This window comes from Sparus aurata, chromosome 22 (genome assembly GCF_900880675.1).
Source record: "Sparus aurata chromosome 22, fSpaAur1.1, whole genome shotgun sequence".
Taxonomy (NCBI): Eukaryota; Metazoa; Chordata; class Actinopteri; order Spariformes; family Sparidae; genus Sparus; species Sparus aurata.
Genome location: NC_044208.1, coordinates 19,338,219 through 19,361,577, shown reverse-complemented (window position 1 = coordinate 19,361,577; position 23,359 = coordinate 19,338,219). Strand labels below are relative to the sequence as shown.

At 44.2% G+C, this 23,359-nt stretch overlaps 1 protein-coding gene across 1 annotated transcript in view; it reads right to left on the bottom strand.

Moving 5' to 3' along the window:
• The window catches only part of usta (uronyl 2-sulfotransferase a), a 61,134-nt gene extending 39,972 nt beyond the window's left edge, over positions 1-21,162 (bottom strand). Inside the window, exon 1 of the mRNA XM_030406342.1 lies at positions 20,519-21,162. Coding sequence (XP_030262202.1) covers positions 20,519-20,750 — 232 coding nt within the window. The 5' untranslated portion in view covers positions 20,751-21,162. The remainder of the gene's footprint in view (positions 1-20,518) is intronic.
• Positions 21,163-23,359: the final 2,197 nt, after the last annotated feature.

The window sequence follows — 23,359 nt, the reverse complement described above, 5'->3', positions numbered from 1 at the left end:
ATCATTTAGTAACAAATGAACCCCACAATGACGTTCCGGGGCAAACTATGAAATAGTAGAATATTGGTGCCACAGCCTACAAACGTTCCTATTCACTTCGGGGAAATAGCAAAAATCCTAGTCGATAAAATAAGGTAGAATTCAGCCTCTCTGTCAGCAAAAAACAGACATGCAACAGTGCAAGAACTGGAGGAAAAACAAAACATAAAACAAAGTCGAAAAAGGCTGCCTCCACAATAACCTCCACACATGTAGAAATGGAAATTTCTTAAAGAGACTTATTCAGCAAAAGCTGTCAGAGAAAGTTAAAAACAAGCTGGTGTCTGAGTCAGAAATGTTTCTACATGAACAGGAAATCGGACCAGGAGCAGAGCTGGGTCGAAGACACAACGTGCCCTAATGCCAGGCAGTTTTCCACAAGTGTCCAGAAGCTGATTTACTTAAATGAGATAATCGCTGCAGTCTAATTCACCTAATACATCATCATTATAATCATATTTGGGGAATATTTTGCTGGCCTAATTACTACTTTTGGGATAAACTCTTCCAAGCCATGACTCTTCCTTTCCAAATTTAACTGTTTTCCATTCACAGCAGCGCTGCACAGATACAAGTTAATTCTGGCTGCGGTACTTACGTATGTGATATGTGTCTCTGAGCATGTGAGTTCTTTCGCATGTGAACCCAGACTCTCTGTGAAAACCCCAATCTCTCACTATAACTGCACAGTGGATGGTGGCCTCCGTGCCTTCATCCGCTGTTACATAAATACTCATTTGACGGAAACTGCTGTCAGACTCCATCTTGGTCTGCAGTGCTGGTCAGTGCCAGGTTAAACCGCTGCTGGACCCGGAGGCTGCCACGCCTTTGTTTTGTGCTCAGTCCTCACAGGATGTGCGTGAGTGTGTGATATGTGACACGTGTGGTTTGAACATTTGATTGCATGTGCAGTCTGTTTGTGAGTGTGTGTGTATGTGTGTGTGTGTGTGTGAGAGAGTGAGAGAGGGTGAAAAACAATGATAGAAAAGGTTTGCGTTTGTGTGTTGAAGGGAAGAAATGTGTGTGCGAGTGTGAAAGTGCGCAGGGACATTTTACAGTGCCCATTACCAGAAGCCACAGGATGTGCGTCTGCAGCAGACCACCTTGTACCCCATGACATCACCGCAGTGCCTCCTGAAACACCATACACACATGCCTGCACGCATCCCCACACACACACACACACACACACACACACACACACACACACACTTCCTCACACGTTATTTTTTCCCTGCCCTCATCAGGTGCCAAATAAAGTGCATTTGCCATGTGTCGAGCACATGTCGGTGACCGTGATCTGCCCCAGTGAAGAAGAAGAAAAGAACTTTGACAAACTTTTAAATAACAGTTGAGGGTCTCGCGTATCGTGTTCGCATAACCAAAAACATGCTTTTGCTGCGCTGTCCGCGCTGTGAGGCATCCTGACGGATATACAAACGTTTTATCCAGGCCGAAGCGAACAATGTACATGGAGTGACAACGTCTGAACAGTTTGGTGATAATGCAGTGACAGGCGTTTGGCACCTCACTGGACCACAGTGGCCAGAAAAGAGAGCAAAGAGCGACAACCGAGCAATAAACAACAGATGGCAGCTCGCACTTCCAAGAACAGCGAAAGAGTTTTTATAGACAAAGGACTTTGAGAGAGGCTGTGTAATGCGGTAACAATCGGGGCATTTTAAAATCATTCCAAAATCATTATGAATTAAATTTGAGGGGTGCAATCCGAAGGCGAACCACAGCGACCCCTGCCAACGATACTAACCACGTCCAGATATGCAAAACAAGATCAAGATAGGAATTAATCAACTGTGACTTAATTGATGGAAGTAAAGATGGCGTGTCCAGTTCCAAAGTAGGACTTTGAAGGTTGAGTCTTGCCCAGAGTGCACCATGGACACCTGGACACCATTATTATCTCAGAATATATAATAAGGCAACTTACTGAGGCTGCGTAAGGCAAAGTTCGGTCAACTGATTCAATCTGTGGCGCAAAACGATTGTGTGATGTAAGAGCTTATTGAAGCATGAACTATGATTCAGCTTGAGTACCAGAGGAAGTTGCATCCCGACTATTTTTATCACCTAAGTGTTTCTTGCGCCAGAGTAGATATCCGTTGGTCAGCGGGTCATGAGGGGGCCATAAAATCCAGATTTTGAGGTTTTTAGAAAAAACAAGCAAAGATTATAGCAGTGTTAAAGAATGTACAGTCGTAATTATTTGGCAGACTTTGTATCAATGGGCGAGGTAGCTCAAAAGCATGACTCATGTACGGACAGAAACAAGCAAAACAGACTCTTCCTAACGACAAGGCCTTATCGATGCCAAACCAATCACTCTCCTCCTTCCCTCAATCTTGAATCTAGGCTTCTCCAAATGGAGGATCTTGTCAACATCTCAAATGAAGGTGCAACATCGGACTTCCATAATCGCAAACAGGATTTTGAGCCAATGCATTACCCAGATACACCATCTACTTGTCGCTACCAGGGCAGAATTCAAAGCAGCGTCTTACATTGTCCTCAGAATGAAGATTTTTACATCTTAAGCCTAGGTTCTTCAATATGGTGAGACCCAAAGTGGTACGGTAAGAACTCGCGAGTGGCTTTGTAGAGATGACCGAGTCATTTTGGTCCGATTGCCCTCCCGTTCTTACAACCAGCGTGTCAAAAACAGCAGCCTGTCAGTGGCCTTACGGTTCCAAGTTTGATGCTGTAGGTACCCCTGTAGTGTTACCTCTTGAGGCGCCACTCTAGCGCAGTCGCATACAGAGCAACAAAAGACCAAGTTGCATGCCGTTTGAGTCAGGGGGGATGGGATGTTCACTGGACTGGATGTTACATATGTAAGTTAAGTTAAGTCACTTAGCAATTTTAAGACCAAGTTTGATCTTTTCTTGAACCTTACAAAATCATTTTGGCGCTTAAAACCTATCCTAACCACCACCATTTTGACAACCTTTGTAACTTTCCAAAAGTTGTATGTCATAATATGTGAACCGTTTACAAGCTTTATTTTGAAAGTCTAACCAGGCATTGCATAATATGTACTTTTGCTAAATTGACCGCAGAGCCCTTCATGTCCAAAGCTGACCCTCGCGGGGCTGAAAGAGCTTCATATTTTGACGTTTAAGGCCACCAACAACAACGAAAATCAGCTAAAACAGAGCCCTGCAAAAGAAAGACCAGTTGTGCATCTTTAACATAAAAACATTTCAAAAGTGCTTCGTCTTTACTGAATCTGCACCTGTTAAATCAAATACTTCTATGCCCTCTGTTGTGACCCAACACATACACGGTATGCGTCTAACCATGACTGCATTTTGTCCATTTCACCTTCACCCACTCCTGGGCTTTTTTTTTTTGTCCGGCACTTTCTCTGGCACCCAAACCCAAACCACAAGCTCTAAAGGAGAAGCAATGAAGAAATATACACCTATTATGGGTCATTAGGAGCCTCATTTTCTTCATAAAGTGGGTTTCCTTGCAGCGCCACCAGAGTGCCAAGTGTACTCCTTCTCTGTTTCTGTTTTTCAGAGGCAGGCAGAGTGCTGAAGGTGCTCAGTCTCCCTCTGCCTCCGCTGTGCTAATATCACATCTTGGGTTAGAGGCAGCACACTGAAACCCTGTACTGTACTCTCGCAACAGGCACCCTGCTGAGCCCAACATACACACACACACACACTCTCTCTCTCTCTTCTCTTTCACATCTCCCACACACATATAGCCACTGTACACATGCACGCAAGGTGGAGGCAAACAAACACAGCATCCACACGCTGTTGATTCATGCTAATACCGGCTGGGTACAGCTCCACGGTGTTAAGGTGAGGGAAACTCTCTCACCCTTGACTGGCCTCTTGGAAAACGTGGGCACGGCTTCAAATTTCGGAACCAAACACTGGCACTCACAGAGAGAGAAATAACTAGCTTTCATTCATAAACACCATCTGACGGGCAGCTCATTGTCATTTGAGGGCAGCGATGATGATTAACTCTCAATCGTGGTCGGGCAGCGTGGCTTTGAATGGGGAGCATTCATTCATGGTATAAGACTGGCATGCGTTAATCTAGTGTTTGCACGTTCTTTTAAGAGAAAAAGTGTGAGAAGTAAATGCTGCACTGAACATTCAGATGGTGTGGACAGAGTAAAAAAGCTATGATGCGTCCACACCCAATTCAAAGGAGCTGGATCCAAGTTACATTTCAGACCTCAATATGTCATCGACATTCTGGAGATGTCAGCACGAAACCGTGCGGCAGCACTGCATTTGTCCAACTCTATTTGCGGTCACTCATGGTCATTTTTGTCCTTATGCTATTGCGCACAGTTCACAAACTCAGACAGTCTGCACCGGCCTGTAATCAATGTGTCATGTTGCTTTCAGCTCTGCCTATAAATACACAAGTAAAAATCTGTCCCACTCGTTAGGACTCCAGTCTGCTGGATGACATTGTCAGAGGGATTAAAGGAAAGGGAGAGGCGAAGATAACAAGGGAGAGAGGAGATCAGAACAGGCTAAGAGTAAAGGACATCAGGCTAATGAGCAAACAACGCAGAGGAGGACGGTCTACTCTTCAAACTGCTTCCCTAAAAACCCATTTAATATTTCAAAGCACAGAACATGGACTTCTTGAAAAGCCAGCTTTGAGTGGTGTGGCTTTCCATCTCGGTGGGGCAGCCGGGGAATCTGGGAGTAGTTTAGTGGGAAGAACATGGGCCTGGTTACTGCTGGTCCCTCAACCCCTGTATTTAGACCAACCCACTGGGATCCTTTGCTCTTATAAATAGACAGGCAGTAACTTGTACACCACAGTCTATTTTAACATATGTTACTGACACATATGTGACTGAGCAATGTGTGTCTCTCGATTAATGTGGAATCACTGGTTTGGAGTAACTTTACTACTACCTTTCAGAGGGCACGTGATCATTTAACCGTAAAACAAGGAATCTCTGTCTGTCTGTCTCTCTGTCTGTATGTGATTAGCCTATCTCGAGAACTGTTTACCCGATCTACTTCACAATAGACAGGTGTGTTGCTGAGGACCCAAGAAAGTGCAGGGTAGAAATTCGGTGGAATTTCCGATGACATGTTCAATACCAATAAATTATGAATTAACAGCGAAAACTGTTCTGACCAGCAGCAGGTGCACGGCTTAATGTGTTGTGTCACACATATAAGGAGAAACTCCACAAATCTTCTTTCTCTCTAATGTCTGACATACACTTCAACATTACAGTAACAGAGAGCAAAGTGCCACCTTATGTTATCTCATGGGGAAGCAGACGTAAACAAAATTAATAGAAGGTTAAACGTGCCTCGATGAAAGGGGAGGCGCGTTTACGTGTTTAACACAGGTTTTCAACTCTTCAGCAAGAACTGGAGGAGAGATTTTAAATATTTTGTAGACAGTAGTATGCTAGCCTACATTAGCATCAAGGGCTAGAACATTTACCGTTGCTTGGCAGCACTGTCAGCTGCTCTGGGACGCCTATCTTACCAGTGGGTGGAGTGGGTGGAGTTAAATATATTGAAGCATTATTTTTTTCCTCCTCAAATATAGACTTGATTTTTAATCAACAAGCTAGTGTATTTATCTTAATTTGTGTTCAGTGAAGTAAATATAACTTAAGTAGAACTAAGGAAGTGGCTCAGTTTCTCATTATCGTGTCCAAGTGCTGCCATTTACGTGCAGTGAATTGTAGTTGACTTGCATGATTTCAGCGCTGGATTCTTTTGTTTAACTACACTAACAGGAAACACCAGGCATATAATTCCAACATGGTGCATCACAGACACCAGGAATAAACAAAACTGTACTTGTGCCTTATGCTCTTCTTTTTTTTTTTTTTTTTCCCTGAATGTTTCGTATGTTTACTACTCACTGAAGCACTCCGTGCTGTTGTCTGTCTGTGCAGGCTCCAGCTAAGCGTGGCCTTGAAGATCGGGCCTCTCTTTAATTTAGCAATGTGGGCTGGGCTACGCTAGCTAGCGGTTAGCGGCTCGCTTAAACCCTTCAGAAACACCTCATTAAAACAGAACAGCTAATTATAGACAGGTCGACACTGAGCTACATGCTAGAGCCACGATGCATGACAACCTGTTATGAAACATACGAGAAAAGTTGTTAGGGTCACCTTCAGCGGTTCAGAGACACTTGCATGGGGAAGATGGATGATCGTTGGCTTCCAATTATGGTCAGCTGGCATGGAGAGAGTTAGGTTGTGTTTAAAAAAAAAACACGAGAACAGAGGAGAAACAAAGAAAATTTTAAATATACAGGCCGGTTGATGGAAATGGACAGTCATGTTAACGGATAATCCCCAAAGGCCGTGGTCTCATTATAAACTTTGTCTTTCACCTCTTCTTTTACTGTGTTTTCAGATTGTATTCAACTATGTGTCCCCTGAAGCAAACTACACAAACAGACATAAACAGAAGTACATATTTTTCCTGTCAGACAGTCAACAGCAGCCATTTAAACCCACAGATTATATGAATCTGTCAAATATGTCTTGCCAGCATAATTTACAGCCAAAGTCTTAGTAGACTACAATCAGCAGTTTTCATACCAAAAACAAGTTGTACTCTACTAAAAGCAGAGCTGGAATGTAAGCAAAGAACATTTACTCAAGTACAGCTATATACTTCTACTCCACGGCATCCCAGAGGATAATACTGCACTTTTTATTCCATTTTGCCTGACAGATTTAGTTTTCGGTTGCTTTTCAGATTTTAATTATTCACAACTGCCTTTCCAGTGATTCTTAATGTTTTTGATGTTAAAAGGATGAAGGATGACAAAGGATGAAGTGTTCCTTCATGGACTGAGAAAATTATCCTACTTCTTTAGCTAAACATACTTTTAAAAAAAATCGTCTTTGATTAGCTGGTAAATCCATCGTCACATAGCTGAAAACTGGATGTTTTTCTGAGCTCGTGACAAGCTTAGTTTATGTTGTTCTCACCAACACGTTCTTACTCCCGACTCATCTAACTTAGCAGCTTGGTCAGTGATCTCAAGTAAACTATGATGCTCTACTTACCCTTTTATCATGTCAGTTTTGCACCTGACTTGCTCCAGGATCAAGTTAGCAGTAATAAGTATGCAACGTTTGGTTAGGCTTTCAATATAAAGCTTGTGAACTTGTGAACTTATTGATGTGTAAATGTTGTGTTTTGGTTAGGCATTTAAACTACTTAGTTAGGTTTAGGCACAACAACTACTTAGTTATGTTTAAGCACAAAAACATTTTGGTTAGGTTTAAGCACAAAAACTATACTTACTTAGGTTTAGGTGTATAAATTACTTGGTTAGGTTTAAGAACAAAAACTACTTGATTAGGTTTAGGCAAAAAAAAACCCACTTGGTTAGATTTAAGCACATAAACTACATGCTTAGGTTTAAGCATATAAACTATGTGGTTAGGTTTAGTAAAAGATCATATTTTGGGTTAAAATAACTATGCTCTGTCATGTAACATTACGTGTTACGCTATGTAAGTTATGTAAGTAACTTGAACTCTGGTGTCCTGGGGGTAAGTCCTGTGTATGACCCATCAAATTACTCCTAACCAGCCCTCCATATTGGTCTTATTTCTTTATACTGGTGCTTCAGGAAGCAACACTAGAGGGTCGACAACAATGTCAAACGAAGAAGTGACAATGAGCTCAACCTTAAACATCTACTTAAGATGTTTAAGGTTGAGTAAACTGCAACATACACATGAATGCAGCGGTAGCATCAATCTAAAACATCCCATATAATAGTACAGAAACCATTTTACTACACAATGAATACTTTTGCTTTTGATACTTTAAATAAACTGTTCTGATTATAACTACTATTATCACAGATTCAAACAGAAGGATGTGCACTCTCGGAATCACCGGCGAGGTGATACTCGTGTACAGTAGACTCGCTCGCAGAAAAAACACGCGTAAAACAACAACACACGCACATGAACGGGCACGCCAGTGGGCAGAGGGGAGATACAGAAGGGCTTAGGGAGACAGTGGTTTTGAATCCTGCGGTTGAGTATGTAATGGAACTGCATGTAATGATTAGAGACGCACACGTTCCAGCTGGCAGTGCCACACAGCCAACGCACCCAGTGGCACTGTGTGTGTTTGTGTGAGTTTGTGTCACACACACGTCCACTGCAGTTTGTAGGACAACAAAAGAGGCTGCATGCGTTCAGCTCTGAGTTTTTGCTGTCCAGGAAAAAACTGAAGTGGAAGCTTCTCGCAGCCGTGCAAGAGAGGAAACAGGAGACGGAGGAGGAGGAGGAGGAGGGAGAGCGAATACAGCACGGTGAGAGAAGCGATAGACGGCAGGAAGATGTAGAAAGTGAAAGTGGCAAAGGAGCAGATGGGGATGGAAAAAGACGGAGGCTGGGTAAACAGTAGAAGAGAGTGTGGCGATTCTCGGGGTGAGAATGTGCTGTAAAGAATTAGAGCAGCCTTCAGCGGAGTGATGGATGGATTTACAGGACAGGCAGGTCCAACTGGCACAAACGCGGCGCAGCCAAAGTCAGACTGGTGCAGTAAAAAAAGAAAAAGGCGGTCGAGGGCCAAGAGTCAGGCAAGTTGTTCTGGGCCCGGCCAGTGGAAACACTACACAACCAAGGATCTGGGCCAGTGAACCAGGCCAGACAACTGATGGCTTTTCAAGGGGTGCAACAGCAGCAGCAGAAGCACTGTGTGTTTAAGGATCGGCCCTGAACTACAGAGCTACCAAATTAACCTCCAGCCGGGTTTATCTGAGGTCTCCATGCGACTCTTGACCTCTTGTAAAAGTCCGAAGAGATGCTAATGTACTGGGGTGTGCTACATTCCTGAAGTTCTCCGCTCGGTCGCAAAGCAACAAAAGGTGAAACCCTCACTCTCGCTTTCAAACACACACACAAATACACGCACACACAAGTTAAATGCAACCATCATTCTCCAAGCCTGTAATTAACACCACTATCCACGCCCGCTGCCTTCTCTGTTGAACCAATCCCCTGCTGAGAATAAGGACCCAACCTCAGTTTTGACCAGGACGGGAAAAAGAAAAGAAAAAAAAGTTCTTGGAAGCTGGGCGTTTGTTTGTGAGTCTTTGGATAAAGACTGTGTTAATTTTGGACTGCGTCGCTTTCACTCAAGATGTCTCTTCGAAGCATCTGGAAAATGCGGTTTCTCCGACAGACCGGAGCATTTGTACAGTTATGATTGCAGCTTAGAACTTGCAGCACTACACACTGCACGTCCTGGCTGCGGTTTCAGCGGCCCGGGGGAGGCTCGGGGTAAACATGAAGAGAAAGGTCATAAGTGTGACAGGTGGTGGCAGGATGTGGATTTTAGCACCAAACCTCACTTTTTTTGGAGGGCGGGCATAATGTCCCGTCAGTCACCATTATGAAGCCCAGAAGGAGGGTGACACTACAAAAAAGACAGAAAGAGGTGGTGGGAGACAAAGGTGCACTTCAGGCGAAGGGAGAGCACATTTTGAGACGGAGGTGCGAGATCTGGCCGAGGCGAGGTTTGCTTTCCACGGGGGACGACCACATTCCATCTGAACATTTCAAAATTGCTTTTTTTCGGGGGGCCGACCTCAGAGCGTCCACCCTCTTCTTTTGCCATCAGTGCATTGATCCGTCTCAGCCCAGACAAGATGAAATACCTTTATTCTCTGAGGATAGTTACAGTACTGCTCTATCTGTTGCAAGCAGGGACAGGAAAAAAAATCACTACTGATAATATAAAGACGTTATGCCTTTTGTGATGTGGAATGCTGTGCATAGCACCTTAGGGATTTAGAAAAGACCTTGGAGTTTCCTCAGTCTCTGGAAAAAGCACATAAATTGGTATTAATCTCTATCAGGTTTAACTACAAAGGCTCATTAAATAAGACATTATGGGTCACATTATGGAATATTGGCAGCAGAGAACATATCTCCATCCAGATTTCCATCCAAACACTGCTAAAGTTAACATCTAGCATCATCTTTGCAATAAAAATTAAAGAAACAGTTATAAGTCAGATGTCAAGGCTGCCCGCAAGGGCGACAAGGCCTTTGGTTATCATTTTTTAAGTAAGTCAGACACTACTTCAGGCTGTTATAGAGATATGGCTTCCTGACTGACAGGCAGAAATAAAGACCTGTTGCATAAGGCTCTGTTTGGACGGGGGGGTTGGTGGGAGGGGTCAGACCACATCTTTTCAAGCTTTTCCTCTTTATTTAGCTTGGCCCTCGGATGTGTGGAGTGGCTCTGTAAAAACTTCTTCCCCTAAACAAAAATAAATGCATTCTTTCAAGCTTGTGTGAAGAGTGCGTTTCTTGTAAAATACCTAAAAGCCGGAGAGCAGAGCAGAGCACACAGACTCAGCTAAGGGGAAAATGTCGATGTTGAAAATGAAATAAAAATGGAACGTATAAAGTCACTTCTTGCAGCAGATGCGTATTATCAATGACGGGATTCAATCTTTTACGTAAGCTGTACAAGCAGAGGGATCGTGAACTTGTGTGTTTGTGTGTTCTCCCAGTTGTCCAGAGGCCTGGCTCCATGGAAACATTGTTTGAACACTCTGTAATGGTCTTTTTTAAAAAATACAGAGTCCAGTCATATTTCCTCAAAGACCAACTGGGGAGCTTTAAACTGTACATGCACGGACTCGCACACAAAGAAGTGTGAGCAAAAAGAAAATACATACAAATTAAGTTTGTCTTTAACATTTTGCGTTCGGGGCTTTTCTCGGGAGCGAACAGGTCTGTGCAGAGCAGATGATGAAAGACCCCCGTAATCATGAGGGCTGAAAATGATAATCTGTGTTTTGGTATCGTTTTACAAAAAGGCAACTCCCGACGACTTTGAAGAACCCACAGCCGACGTCGTCCCCTTAGGCCTCAGTCACGTCGTCTGGAAAAATATAATTCAGCGACTGTTGTGATCATCTGCGCTGACTTCTACAAGCGTCTAGCTAGTCGGTTGAGAAGACCGTTTGAGTCATCGTTCATGCAAAAATGTCAAACCTTTGCTGCTCCCGGCTTCTTAAATCTAAGGATCGGCTGCTTTATTTGCCATTCGGATTGCAAAAGAAGAGTATTTGGGCTTTGGGCCACTGACTACCACTCTGTGTTCATGTGGTGACGTAGAGTGGAGGGAGGAGATCACTTGGTGCACGGCGGACAGGGAAAAAAAAACGCTTCCAGAAGCTATTAGTGTTTACTTGAAAGCATAATCAGTGAACACTCATCGATTTCTCAGCCGCACCACTGACATATGTTCACCTTTTAAGGCTGATATTACAAACTTGTTGCACAACAGTTGCCTTTCATCAGACAGGGAACAGCATTAGCTTTCATCTCAAGTCATGTTTCTGGTCACACAGCGAATCTGAGTCTAGCATTCTTGTCTAGTATTCACTTTTGGCTTCTTTTTATGGTGTCCTCGACTCGGTGCACAGCGGACAGGAAGTCCTGAAAGTAATTCCTGGCTCGTTAGCTGCTAAATGCTCCACTCCATCCATCCATCTGCTCGTCGCCAACTTTGTCCGTCTGACATTTGCTGGCGGGCAGGCGGGGTACAGCCGATTCATCAGAGCTTTTTTGCCGAGCGCAGCTGCGTAATGTATCTGGATACGACGCTGATTGGTGAGCGGTGACAGTGAGAACCCTTTACAATGAGTTAAAAGACGATGTAACCTTCCACAGAACAGAGTTTAACTGCACAGTTAGATGAAACTATAACTCTCTGCGGGTTCACAGTCTGCAAACATAGTCATGTGATCCACTGTTACTATAAAAATATTATTTATAATTGTTTTAGAGACTTCTGACATACTCTGATACATAAAAATGCTTTTGCAAATAGCCTCCAATTCTCAAATTCATTAGACAAACTGGTTTCCTCATTTGACTCAGCTGAACCGAGGCTGTATAAAACTTTAAAGTGCAACGCAATACATTTCCTCCAACCAGCACATAGTGGTTTTAACAGCATGGGCTGGGCATTGCTGCTCTATCTGCCCTGCTGTATATTTAAGGCTGCTATTTTAAACCTCTATATATTTTTTCATTGCCATGAAACGAGGCTAACAGACAGGGCTGTGGTGGACTCACTCAGAATAAAGATAGGCAGAGTTGCTTGAACAAGGTATGTCCCTGACCACCAGGCAACATGTTTCCTCTTAACAAGCCCCATAACAACCAATTACTTGGCTTTGGGCTTTTGTGTTTGCCACCCCGGACTCTGAGGAGAAAGTCAGAACACAGTTACTGAATTAAATTGGAAAGTAATTGCTTGACTTCTGTGACCGCGAAAAGACCTGCTGTTTGATGACAAGTGTACATGTGGCCAGTGGAACGGAAACGAGGGCTCAACAAGTTGGGTGTTCTGTGGCAGTAAACAGAGGAATGCAGAGTGTTTCAACTTTTGCCAAAGTAAGCAAAGAAAACTTCCCAAACGGGCCAACAGCTCAAGGGCACAGAGATATGAGGGAGGGCGACGTTGATCCAAAAATCAACAGCCCTCACACCAAACAGACTGCAATTATTCTGCTTCTAATTCTGTCATGAAAGGACCTGGATTAAGATTATAGGTCTCATCCCCTCTGGATGAACGGGGCAGAGCTGATTGAGGTGGGGCGTTCGGCTTACATGCAATAAGCGGACACCTAATTTTCTCACAGGGCCCTCTATTTATCTTGGCACAGATCTTCTTTTCAAATTATGGGATAGTCATCCTCTTACAAGCATCAGCCAGGGTACCACCCAGTGGTTTGTGGGCCCTGAGCCACCCACCCGTTCATGCACCGCCACAGCAGCTGACATAAAAGTCACCAAAACCAGTCATCATCAGTGTCTTGGCAACCCCTTGAAAACAGCACTCGCGTTCCCCAAAACAACCCCCTTCTGAACGGAAGCACTATGATGTCTTCACTCTATGGAGTACAAGAGGCTGGACAAGTTGGGATATAAAAGCTTTCAAAGAATTAGCTTGCTCTTTTAGGAAATACACTTTTTTTCTTGTCAAAGGTCACATGTTCATTTTGGTTCAAGGAATAGTTAAGGAAATATTCATTTGCTGCATAATACAGGGGAAATAAGATACAGAGGGCAGAATGATTCCATTCCTAAATCTGTCTATTATTATCATGGTTAGCCTGACTTTGCTCAAAGACTGGAAACGGAGGAAGCGGCTAGTCGAGCTCTGCCAGCACCTCGGAAGTTCACTAATCAACAGGTATCTTGCGTGTTGTAATAGTACAAAAAACAAAGTGCAAAAACAACAACTTCACATTTTATGGAGGTTTACGTAAAATATCTTAGCTTAGCATAAAGAAACAGCCAGCCTGGGTCTGTCAGTAACAAAATCCACCTACCAGCACATTAAAGCTCAACACTTAACATGTTTAATTATTTGTTCTCATAGTACAAAAACAAAGTGTAAAAAATTATAATGTTGCATTATATCAGATAGCTTAGCTTAGCATAAAGAAACAGCTAGCCTGCGTTTGTCAGAGAGTAACAAAATCCTTTACCAACACCTCTAAAGCTCACTGATCAAAAGGTATAACTTCTTTTTTCATTAAAGTACAAAATGTTTAATTTTATGGAGGTTATGAGTGAGAGTCCTTTAGCTTAACTTAGCATAAAAGGAACAGCTAGCCTGGCTCACTCCATGCTAAAAACAAAAGCTACAAGCACATCTACTATTCAAATATAAACAAAGTATACCTGGGTTTTCAAACCTTTTTCAATGTGTATTAATAGAGAGGAAGTTCATACATTTGCAAAAGAAATAACAAATCATTGTTGTCAGTCTGACCACTGGAAAATACTTCAAGCCACAGGAACAGTGTGCAGACACACAACTCAAACTGTTTAAAAGCTACTCAAAAGTGAATTATTGCATGTATAACTGAACACAATCTAATTATTTATGACAACAGCTCTTCTACGTCTTAATTTGCTCCATTCTTCGCAGTCATTTGTCAAAAAAGCACAGGCGGTATGCATCCAGCAGCACAGCACACGTCTAGGCACAAACCGTCGCCCGCAAATTTATCTGGGATTTCTCTCGAGTTATAACCATCATTGCTCAGAAAGCCTCGAGCAGCAGTCCACAGTTTAACGGCGTTGGCCCGTTGTAAACTTCTCTTTTTTTTTTTCCGTCTGCTCTCTTTTTTTCGTGTGGTGAAAACAAATGCACTAATGGAGGATAATTACCCTGTGTTGTTTTAGTGTTTGCCCGTCTCTCTGGAGAGGGGCAATAGCAGCCTCTCAGGCATGGAGATGCTAATAGGTAGTGCTAATTGCTCTCTATTATGCAATCACGGGGTCAGTGATGATGCCGTTTTTTTAAAAATGATTTCGTAATGCAATAACTCAGAAAAAAAAACAAAAGGAACGCATCATTTATCATAACAAAAAGAGGGAAAATGTGCGTGCCTGTCCACCGCAATCATAAAATATTCATCTAATTTCCACTTTTGCCTTGATTTATATCCTCCAATTAACATCACGGACTACTTCTCTCTTTGTTTTCCGTTAAAGAAAAAACCCGTTACCCATTTATTGACCCCCTAAACCAAATTAACAAGCTGGCACGCACGTTAGAAAGCAGGTAAATAAACAGAGCGTGGCCAGCCTCAGCACAGAGGGAGGGCGGTTTGTTTTACCAACCCAGAAGGGAATTACCAGCCCTCTGATTTTTTTGGCATTTAGGCTGGATGTGACGCCGGTTAGGAGTTGTTTTGGGGGTCTGTCGGAGGCAATGCTTAGTTTTTGCCTGACACTTCCACGAGTGCTAATATACTGTAGGTGGAGGGAAACATAAAGGAAGTAGGTCAAGTCGTCCAGCCTCCTTCTCCTAATGAGCCTTGTCAGCCGGAGGTGTCGGATGGATGACGAAAATATTATTCTATCTCCAACTCACCCCCAACCTTCGAAACATGAGTTTATCTCAGAGCAGCAGCCTTTAGTGTTAAATATAAATGTACCTTTGAGCTTTTTTTTTTTGGAGTTTGCCACCTCCGCTCAAACACTGCACAGAAATTGAAAAGGAGCGAAGGAATAAAAGGCTGTTTTAAGTATTTTCCACATGACCGACTTCACCCCTGAGTCAGACGGGTACACACCTGGCAACCCTGTGAGTTGTTTGAAAAATGCTGAGTGACAGCTTGACCAGCACCGGGCCCCGATTTCCACTTTACTTGACACTTTGGTCCCCTTTGGGCAGAGCACTAAAATTGTCAGTTCGGGGGAACAAAATCTTGACTAGATGAAATAAAGACCCTGTTTTTTAATATCCTCTAACAGGAAGTGGGCGTACTCGGTGTGAGAGGAGTGGCGAGTTTGCTCCAAAACTCACACTTACATGTCTGGCTCGCTCAACAAAGCTCTTCTGCATGTGGGTAGTTTGTGTCCATTTCCTCGCCGCGGCACGTGTGTCTGCGTGCGGAGGTGTAAAATGCTCGACTGCGACTAAATATGCGTGTGTTTTTTGTCCCATTTAGGCAAATGAGGGAAAGTTAATATGTGATAAAACACGACTATACATTTCCCCCAGACAAGTGGCTATATGGTTTGAACACTTTCCAACACTGCGCCACAAAATTACATACACAATGCATGACCTCGTGACCAGTCCTCATCTGGAACGCACAGCAAGATGTGAATATTGTAGATTTCCTGTGCTTCATAACTGACGCTTTTCGAAACTTTGTGATTTTGATAAGAATCTTAAAGTGCAACATGTAAGAATTTGAGTGTGAAGAAAAAAAACATTGTGAACATTGTGAAGCCCGTGTATTGTGTTAGCATGCTGCTCCCGGTCCAAAGCTCTTGTGCTAGTTCTAGTCTGGACTGCTAGCTACACTGCTAATCGAGCTAATAAGCTATCCAGTTAGCAGCAGTTAGCGGTTCTTTCATGTGTATTCAAGATTGTCTGCACATTTGTATGAAAGGTCCCCACGGCGGGTCGAGCAGTGCTGAAGAGTTTAAGGTCAAAGCTGTCAGCCTCTCCTCAGCCAACAACTTGTTTTTGGCAAAAATGCACCGCTGACTGTATGCGTCGGTCTGGTCTGCCAGAGGTCAGGTGCAGCACAAGTGAAGCTAAGCGTAATTGTATTGTTCACGTCAGGCTGAAGGCGTTGCACGTCAACTTCTCGGCCTTCTCGCAGCAGGCAACCCTTCATTTTCTCTCCCCGCATCGCTTCCCTCTCCATCATCTCTCTCTCATTCTTTACACGCATGTAGGGTTTATTTGTAGCGCCGAGTCTACCGAGTGGTCACCGGCCAATCTAAACATTACTTAAAAATTTGCTTTCATCCACTTCACTGCAGTAAATAAGGCAGAAACTGGAGTGAGGGGTGAAATTACCTTGAAGCTTCTTCTCTGTCCAACACATACCGGTCTAATCCCTGACACCGCCCGGCAGTCTGCAGCCTCGAAACACTTCACCGGCCAGTTTTTGGCGAGTTGAATTTATGAGTGCTTTAAGGTCACAGAGTTCTTTTTGAGAAGCGCAGCCACTGACAGTTGCATCTAGTTCGTTCAGCGTTTATGATTTATCGCGGGGGGATGAGATCTGTGTACTTTAAAGTCCCTAAAAAGCGCATTACATCCATTCACATGTCCAAGGATTAATCCTGAAGGATGCCTCTCAATAACTGGAAGATTCGAGCGAACAGAAGAACTTCAGATGCTCCCCACTGTTTTTTCGTCTTGCTTTTGGGCTCCGAGGAGCTACAAGAGGATTGGGTGCAATATCAAAGAGCGGCAAAACTCCCTCTCCCATTAGTCACAATCCCTGAGCTCATGACAGTACTGGGAGTCAGCTAGTATTTGAAATGTCAGATGCGCACAGGCTTCAAACTCTGGCAGGGTCCAGTCAATGCTAAATCCTTTCAAATTTGCTCTCATATTTGTGTTACATGTTGCATTTTAACCAGAAATGGAGACAGCTGCCGCTATAAAAGAGTCCAAACGCTGACTGCTGAGCACAGTTTTCAGCTCTAAGCCGGTGTTCCCTGTCCTGTGAACAGTCAGGGTGGCCTGTGGCGATGAAAACGAGCTGTCTGCCTCTCTAAAAATAATTTATTTAACCGTGATTCAGTCAGAGGGCCTTCCGGCTCAAGCCGAGTCGAACGTCAAGAGGGGGGAAACCGCCGCGGCACAGACACGTGTGATTGTGCATCCACGCATGGAGGCATGTCACTCAAACGGAGGCCTTTTTTTCTTTTCGGGGCGAAGTGGTTGGAGGTAACATCAGCGTGCATGCATGTGAGAGAGAGGAAGAGAGTCGGTGACGGGTCTTAAAAGGTCTGCACGTTTCACTGACTGCAGCTATACGGTGAGTGACACCCTCAAACACCGACCTCCCCGCCGGCCCAAACAAAACAGGGTCTGTTCCTTCCCCACACACACACACACACACTCGTGCAAAATCGACCCACTACTCTCTCTCACACACACCCACATTCACTCACCCCACCAGGAATCCTCACCTTCATCTTGGCACAGTGCAGCCAAAAGTAACACAGGTCAGCTCAAGGTAAATAAATCAGCTAATCACTGGATGCTTGCAAAGAGGCCGGTAGCCTGCCTGTCACACATATACACACACACACACACACACACACACACATACAGTATGCATACAGCACACTAGAGGGTTATTAATGCTGCTCTTTATTTTCTCATTAATTCCAGTCGAGTTTCCCTCCACATAAAAGTTTTTTGTTGGATTTCGGCTCCCCTGACTCTACCGAGAAATCCTTTTTTTCCACTCATCGATCCACGACACCGAGGCAGAAAAATGAATGAATGAATGAAGACAGAGCGAGGCAGAGATGGAGAGAGACACAGCGGGTCTGTAATTGACAGGGCAGGAGGTGACGAAGAGAGAAGCCGCGGAACGTTTGGTTTCCCGGCGAACAATAACTTTCCACCAAACTTTTCGGAGAAATCTTCTCTCTCCGCCGCCCCCCTGCACCGCCCTCTCTCGTGGATCTCTCACGGAGGTGCCGAATACAATAAGCGTCTTCAGAACGAGGTCAATGAGGGGACCACATCTGAGGCTCCTGCGCATACCTACAATTTCTCTTTACAAAAAAAAAATCCTCCACAAAAAGCAAATAAAAAATGCATTACTCTATTATTGAGATCCAACTTGTGAATTTGCAAAAGCTTGTTTCTCCTCCCCGCCGCAGCCTGATGAGCATTACTCATCCACATCCCAGCAGAGGTGCTACAGTGTACTTGTGTCACTGTTACAAAAGGAGACCCCCCCTCTCCTCCTCCCCCCTCCCCTCCTCCTCAAGTCGAGCATAGAGGCCCTCAGGTTGGGCCCCGCACACTCATTCATCTTCTCATAGATGTATTCCTTTTCGCCCTCAAGGTCCACACATGTGTAAGTGCTGATGAAATGTGCCAGAGCATTCGTCACTGTCTCTCGTGGTTTTTTTTTAAGGAAGCGAGGGTCTGTTTCGCTGGAGTCCTTATCTGCTCTTAACGGTGCACGCGTCTGCCTCATCCTGTGTGATGCACGGGACTCAGCTGATAACTTAAGCTTGTGTGTGTGTGTGTGTGTGTGTGTGTGTGTGTGTGTGTGTGTGTGTTCTAGCGAGGAAGTGAGTGTGCGAGACATTAGAGCTGAGTGCGGCGCATTAGCTTTGTGCAATCGCTGTTAGATAAAAAGGAAGCAGCATCGACCGCTGCGATTTTCTAAATCACATTAGGGTTGCAAAGTTTCATCCTAGTGCTTTGTGTGTATAGTGTCTGCAAATTAAGCCATGACAACTGGCTCTGTATTTATTTTCTCACCTGCTGCAAGGACTACATATACAAACGTGCGTGTTCGTCCTGTTGTGACACAAATCAAACAGATTTGACTTGACTTGAGCGTGCGTGTTCGGGTTTGCGCGACTCTGCGTTTGTGTGTCCGTGCTCAGGAAAACCAATCTGACCCCGGGGATTAGTGGCCGACTTGGTGAGTGACTCTCATTCTGTTCCAGATGTTTATCACGTCATAAAGGCCCCTGAGCCCCGTGTGAGAAAATAGGTAGGAACACAACCTCCTTTCAGCACACACAGGCTCTCTCTCACTCGCACGCACACACACACACACACACACACACACAGACATGCGCACACACACACACACACACACACACACCAGCTACGGCTTAAGTCATAGCAGTGACTGACGTGTTGATAAGAAATCCCCTGTGTGTGTGTGTGTGAGTATCAGCAGCACATATGAACCCGCAAACCACACACTTCCCTTTTCTTGAATCTGATACATCATGTCATAAATACAGATGCTCAGCGCAGGGGGGGCGGGCGTGCAGATGTTGCCGCACATCTGCACGAAAATACGTTAAAGGGGCAGTGTGCAGTTTTGCTCTCACCATTAAAAACTCATAAACAAACTCTCTTTGTTTTCCTGACCGCATAAACAAACTGACCTCAAAAGTTCAACACAACTTCCTACTCTTTAGCTTTGTTTACATGTGGCGGACCCTGCCACCTTTCCAGCTTCACACAGGGTTCTCTAGGCCCCTTACTTTCCTCTCAGGACAGCTCGTTTATTCAGTTAATATTTCTGAGTTTAAATCGTCGTAAATGTGCAAATTCTCAGTTTGAGTTCCTTCTACAAAACAACAGTGCCCCTTTAAATCCAGCTCTCTGGTGCCAAAATACAGTTGGGTCACATGTATCATTTATAGAAAACATCACGCCTCACATCACATACCACGCTCGGCTGTTTTTTTTTTTTTTTTTTCAAAGAAAAACACCACCAGCATTAAATCCTGCCTTCGGGACATCGTCGCGCCTCGTTCCAGCGGTGCCAGCCGTGCGTAATGAGCGCCCCTACGTGTGGCCGGAGCGCACCAGCTGGCCGCGCGAAGGGAGAGAGAGAGGTGTCAGTGACTGCGCGCACACACAAACACACACACTATCAATCTCAACAGTTGCTACACTCTTGTTACCATAATAGATCCCGAAAGCGCGCCGACATGTCAGAACTGATATTCGGATGGTTAGGAGAGGAGCGCATTCCTCTGGTGTCGGTCTGAATAATTTGGATTCTTTTTTTAAAACATAGTCTCGCTCATAATGTGTCAAAAGCCTGCTGTAGCCTCACATGAAGCCACCCTAGAATGATAATGGGGGATATATCAATAACTCCTCTGAGGTGAGCGAGGTCGAGAGGGGACGCTGTGGCCTCCGGTGGATGTCATAAAAAAAACAGAGAGAGGAGTTATGCCCGGCGGTGGATGAGAGGTGCACGCCTCATCGCCTCTGATTTCATGTTAGATAGACTTTCCTTTTTACGCTTCTGATCAGAGCAGGGCGTCTAGACGTGCAGGGCAACTTTTCTCTTTTTTTGGGGGATTCAAAGGAATCTCTTTGATGGTGACGCGCTTCAGCCAACAGGGCAACAACAAAATGAAGAAGAAGAAAAAAAAAGTTCTTACCGAGATACTGTCGGATGTCCAGCAGGATTTTAGGGGGTCCTCCGTTCAGCTGGTAAAAGAGGGAGCCGAAACAGAAGAAGAACAGCGTAGCCATGCAGAAACCATAACCTCGCAGGGAGAATCGCAACGGCACGGCAGAGAGTAAGCTGTACTTTCTGTTGTTTCGCTCTCTGATGTGGTTGGGAGTCGGGCTGTTGCTGTGAAGGGGACTGCCGCTGAAATTCTTCATCATCTACTCCTCACAAAGCGCCGTGGAAAGTCACCCATCCGCCTGAGGAAAGTGAAACTTGTCGCCTTGAGATCATTTGAGTCGGGCGGCCGGTGATATTGTTTTTTTGGGGGAGAGACGCGCAGGCGAAACCTAGCTCTCCTCCAGTGCCGCAGCCACGGGTTTTTTTTTTTTTTTTTTATTATTTTGCGCACAGCGTTTTTTCCGCTTCTGCTCGGGTCCACCTCGTTTGCGCTCGTTGGGATGACTGCTCCTTCCTTCCGTCCTTCCAGCCGAGTTAAGGGTCCATCCTTCTGCTGCCGAGTCTTTTTTTTTCCTTGGGTGTCAGATTACTGAACGTGGAAAGAGGAAAAAAACTTCCACCTCATACGGGATTCGGGTTCTGCGATGGCTGCGTGTATGTGTGTGTGTGTGTGTGTGTGCGTAAAACAGCGTCACCCAGTGTTCAGAGAGAAGGGGGGGAGAGAGGAGGGAGGGCCCTGACAAGTTGACTGTGGGCATTCATTGAAACGGGTTTGATTTGTGACAGCCTCAGACAGACTGTGGAAGGAGTTTTAAGTCAGCTGTGAATTTCCATTTCAGGAGGTGGGAGAGAGTGGTGGCTTTGACAGTGTGATGATAACACAGCTCTGTTATAGCTTCTGCATGGTTTTTAAGAGATCTGACAAAACATTCATCCCTAATAGAAACATCAATGTGACCTTTCTCCCTGTGTAAAGTAGTTATTATTCACAGGATGCCGTCACAAACCTTAGGATAAGGGTGTAGGCGTTTGACGCGTGTTGAAAAGGAGCCGGTGAGGTGAGTATCTTGTTCACTTCTTGTGCATAAAGCGTGTGTGTGTGTGTGTGCTTTAAACTTTCCCTTTTACCCTCAGGCTGGCTCTAAGGGGCCGTATATCTCTCCACAGCAAGGGCCTGAACCCACCACTTAGACTACACCTGCACTTAGGAGGCAACAGCAGTCATTCAGCACAATAACCACCTCGCAGAGAGGGGCTGATGTGCTTTCGCAGGGCGACAGCTACTGTGGTCGAGGGAGCAACGACGGCTGCGGAAAACAATTTGGCTCTAAAGACCAAAAGGTAATAAAGAGAAGCACAGTAATTCTGTAGGTGGTCTATTGGCTGTTTGTTTTCCACAGGTGGAGTGAATTGTAAATAGTTGGGTCCTGTATTTTGCAACGCTGGGCACAATGAGTGTGAGAAGCATTATAGGTTTACAGCCCTGCCGGCACAATCTCCCATGCAGCAGGAGTTTATTACACAGAACTACAGCATTCTGTTCATTCTGTATATGAGGCCTATTAAGATGGAGCCAGTTGTATATATCAAAATATATGTCCAGCCCATTCAAAATGTTAATGCATGTCGATTACATATTTTGGCATATGTCTATATATTAATTACTTATAAATACAACATATATACAATTCTACTGGTGGCATATCAATTTATATCTTTACATTTATTTTGAACACGTATGGCTGCAGCAAACAATACTTTATAAACATTCAACATATAGACTTTTTAGAAATATGCACATTTTCAAATGTTCCCTTTGGGCATGTCATGTATGTTATAAACTTTACATATATGAATCACATAATGTTAACATCTTTTGGCTGCAGCATACACTACCATAAAGAACTATGGTACGACTATACAAATTTCACTATGGGTACTTTGTTCTTTGTTCTCAACAATATATAAACACATTTTTATGCATGTATATATAAAAAATTTTTCCTGTGGGTATTTGATAAATGTTATAAACCAATATCTCCATGTATCATAGGATATAAATATATAATAAACATATATTGCCTTATAGGTAACATGTCGGCATCAGTCTTGATATATGTCATATAATACATTTCCATATGTTAAATAACATCTATGCAATGATACTTTTTCCTCTTACTGCTGATGAGAACTCCAGACAGACACTGAGGCCAGGATTAAAATGTAGAATGTAATGAGCTCAGACGTGTCTAACAGGATGTTAAATCAGTACCTTGATTCCTCAGGGTTGTCTCAGGTCTACAGTATTTATTAGTAAGCAATATCCCGGGGCTGGAATTCAGCTGAAGGTCCTCTCCTGTTTGTAAAAAGTCACACAGATTCAGTAAACAGTGTCGACCCACGCGTGGTTACTGAGGGGTTTGTGTACTCTGGCAAAGTCACATCGGGGTAAATAATTTTTGGAAACTAGGAAGAGACGGAGAGGAATTAATTCCATTTTGGCAAGAACATTGCACGTTTGAACGAGGCCCACCACGTCCGTATTAAGGGCCACGCACTTAAGAGTCAGAGCGCACTTAATCGAGTTTAGCCTACTGCCATAATGAGAATCAATAGGATTGTTTGCTGGGGGGGAGTAACCCCTGGGAGCTACGAGTCAAGACAGTTGGATTTGCCTTTCTAACGCAAAGTAAACTTCAGGAGTCAGACTTCAGATACATCATAAACTTTCAGAGGAACTACTTCAGTGACTTCTGACCGTCCAGGAGGGAAATGTGTGGCAAAAGAAATTCCATAAAAGGATGGATAAAAGTATCGCACTCATCAAAGTGTGTTTCGGTGAGGAATCCACCCTATACTGTGTATGTGC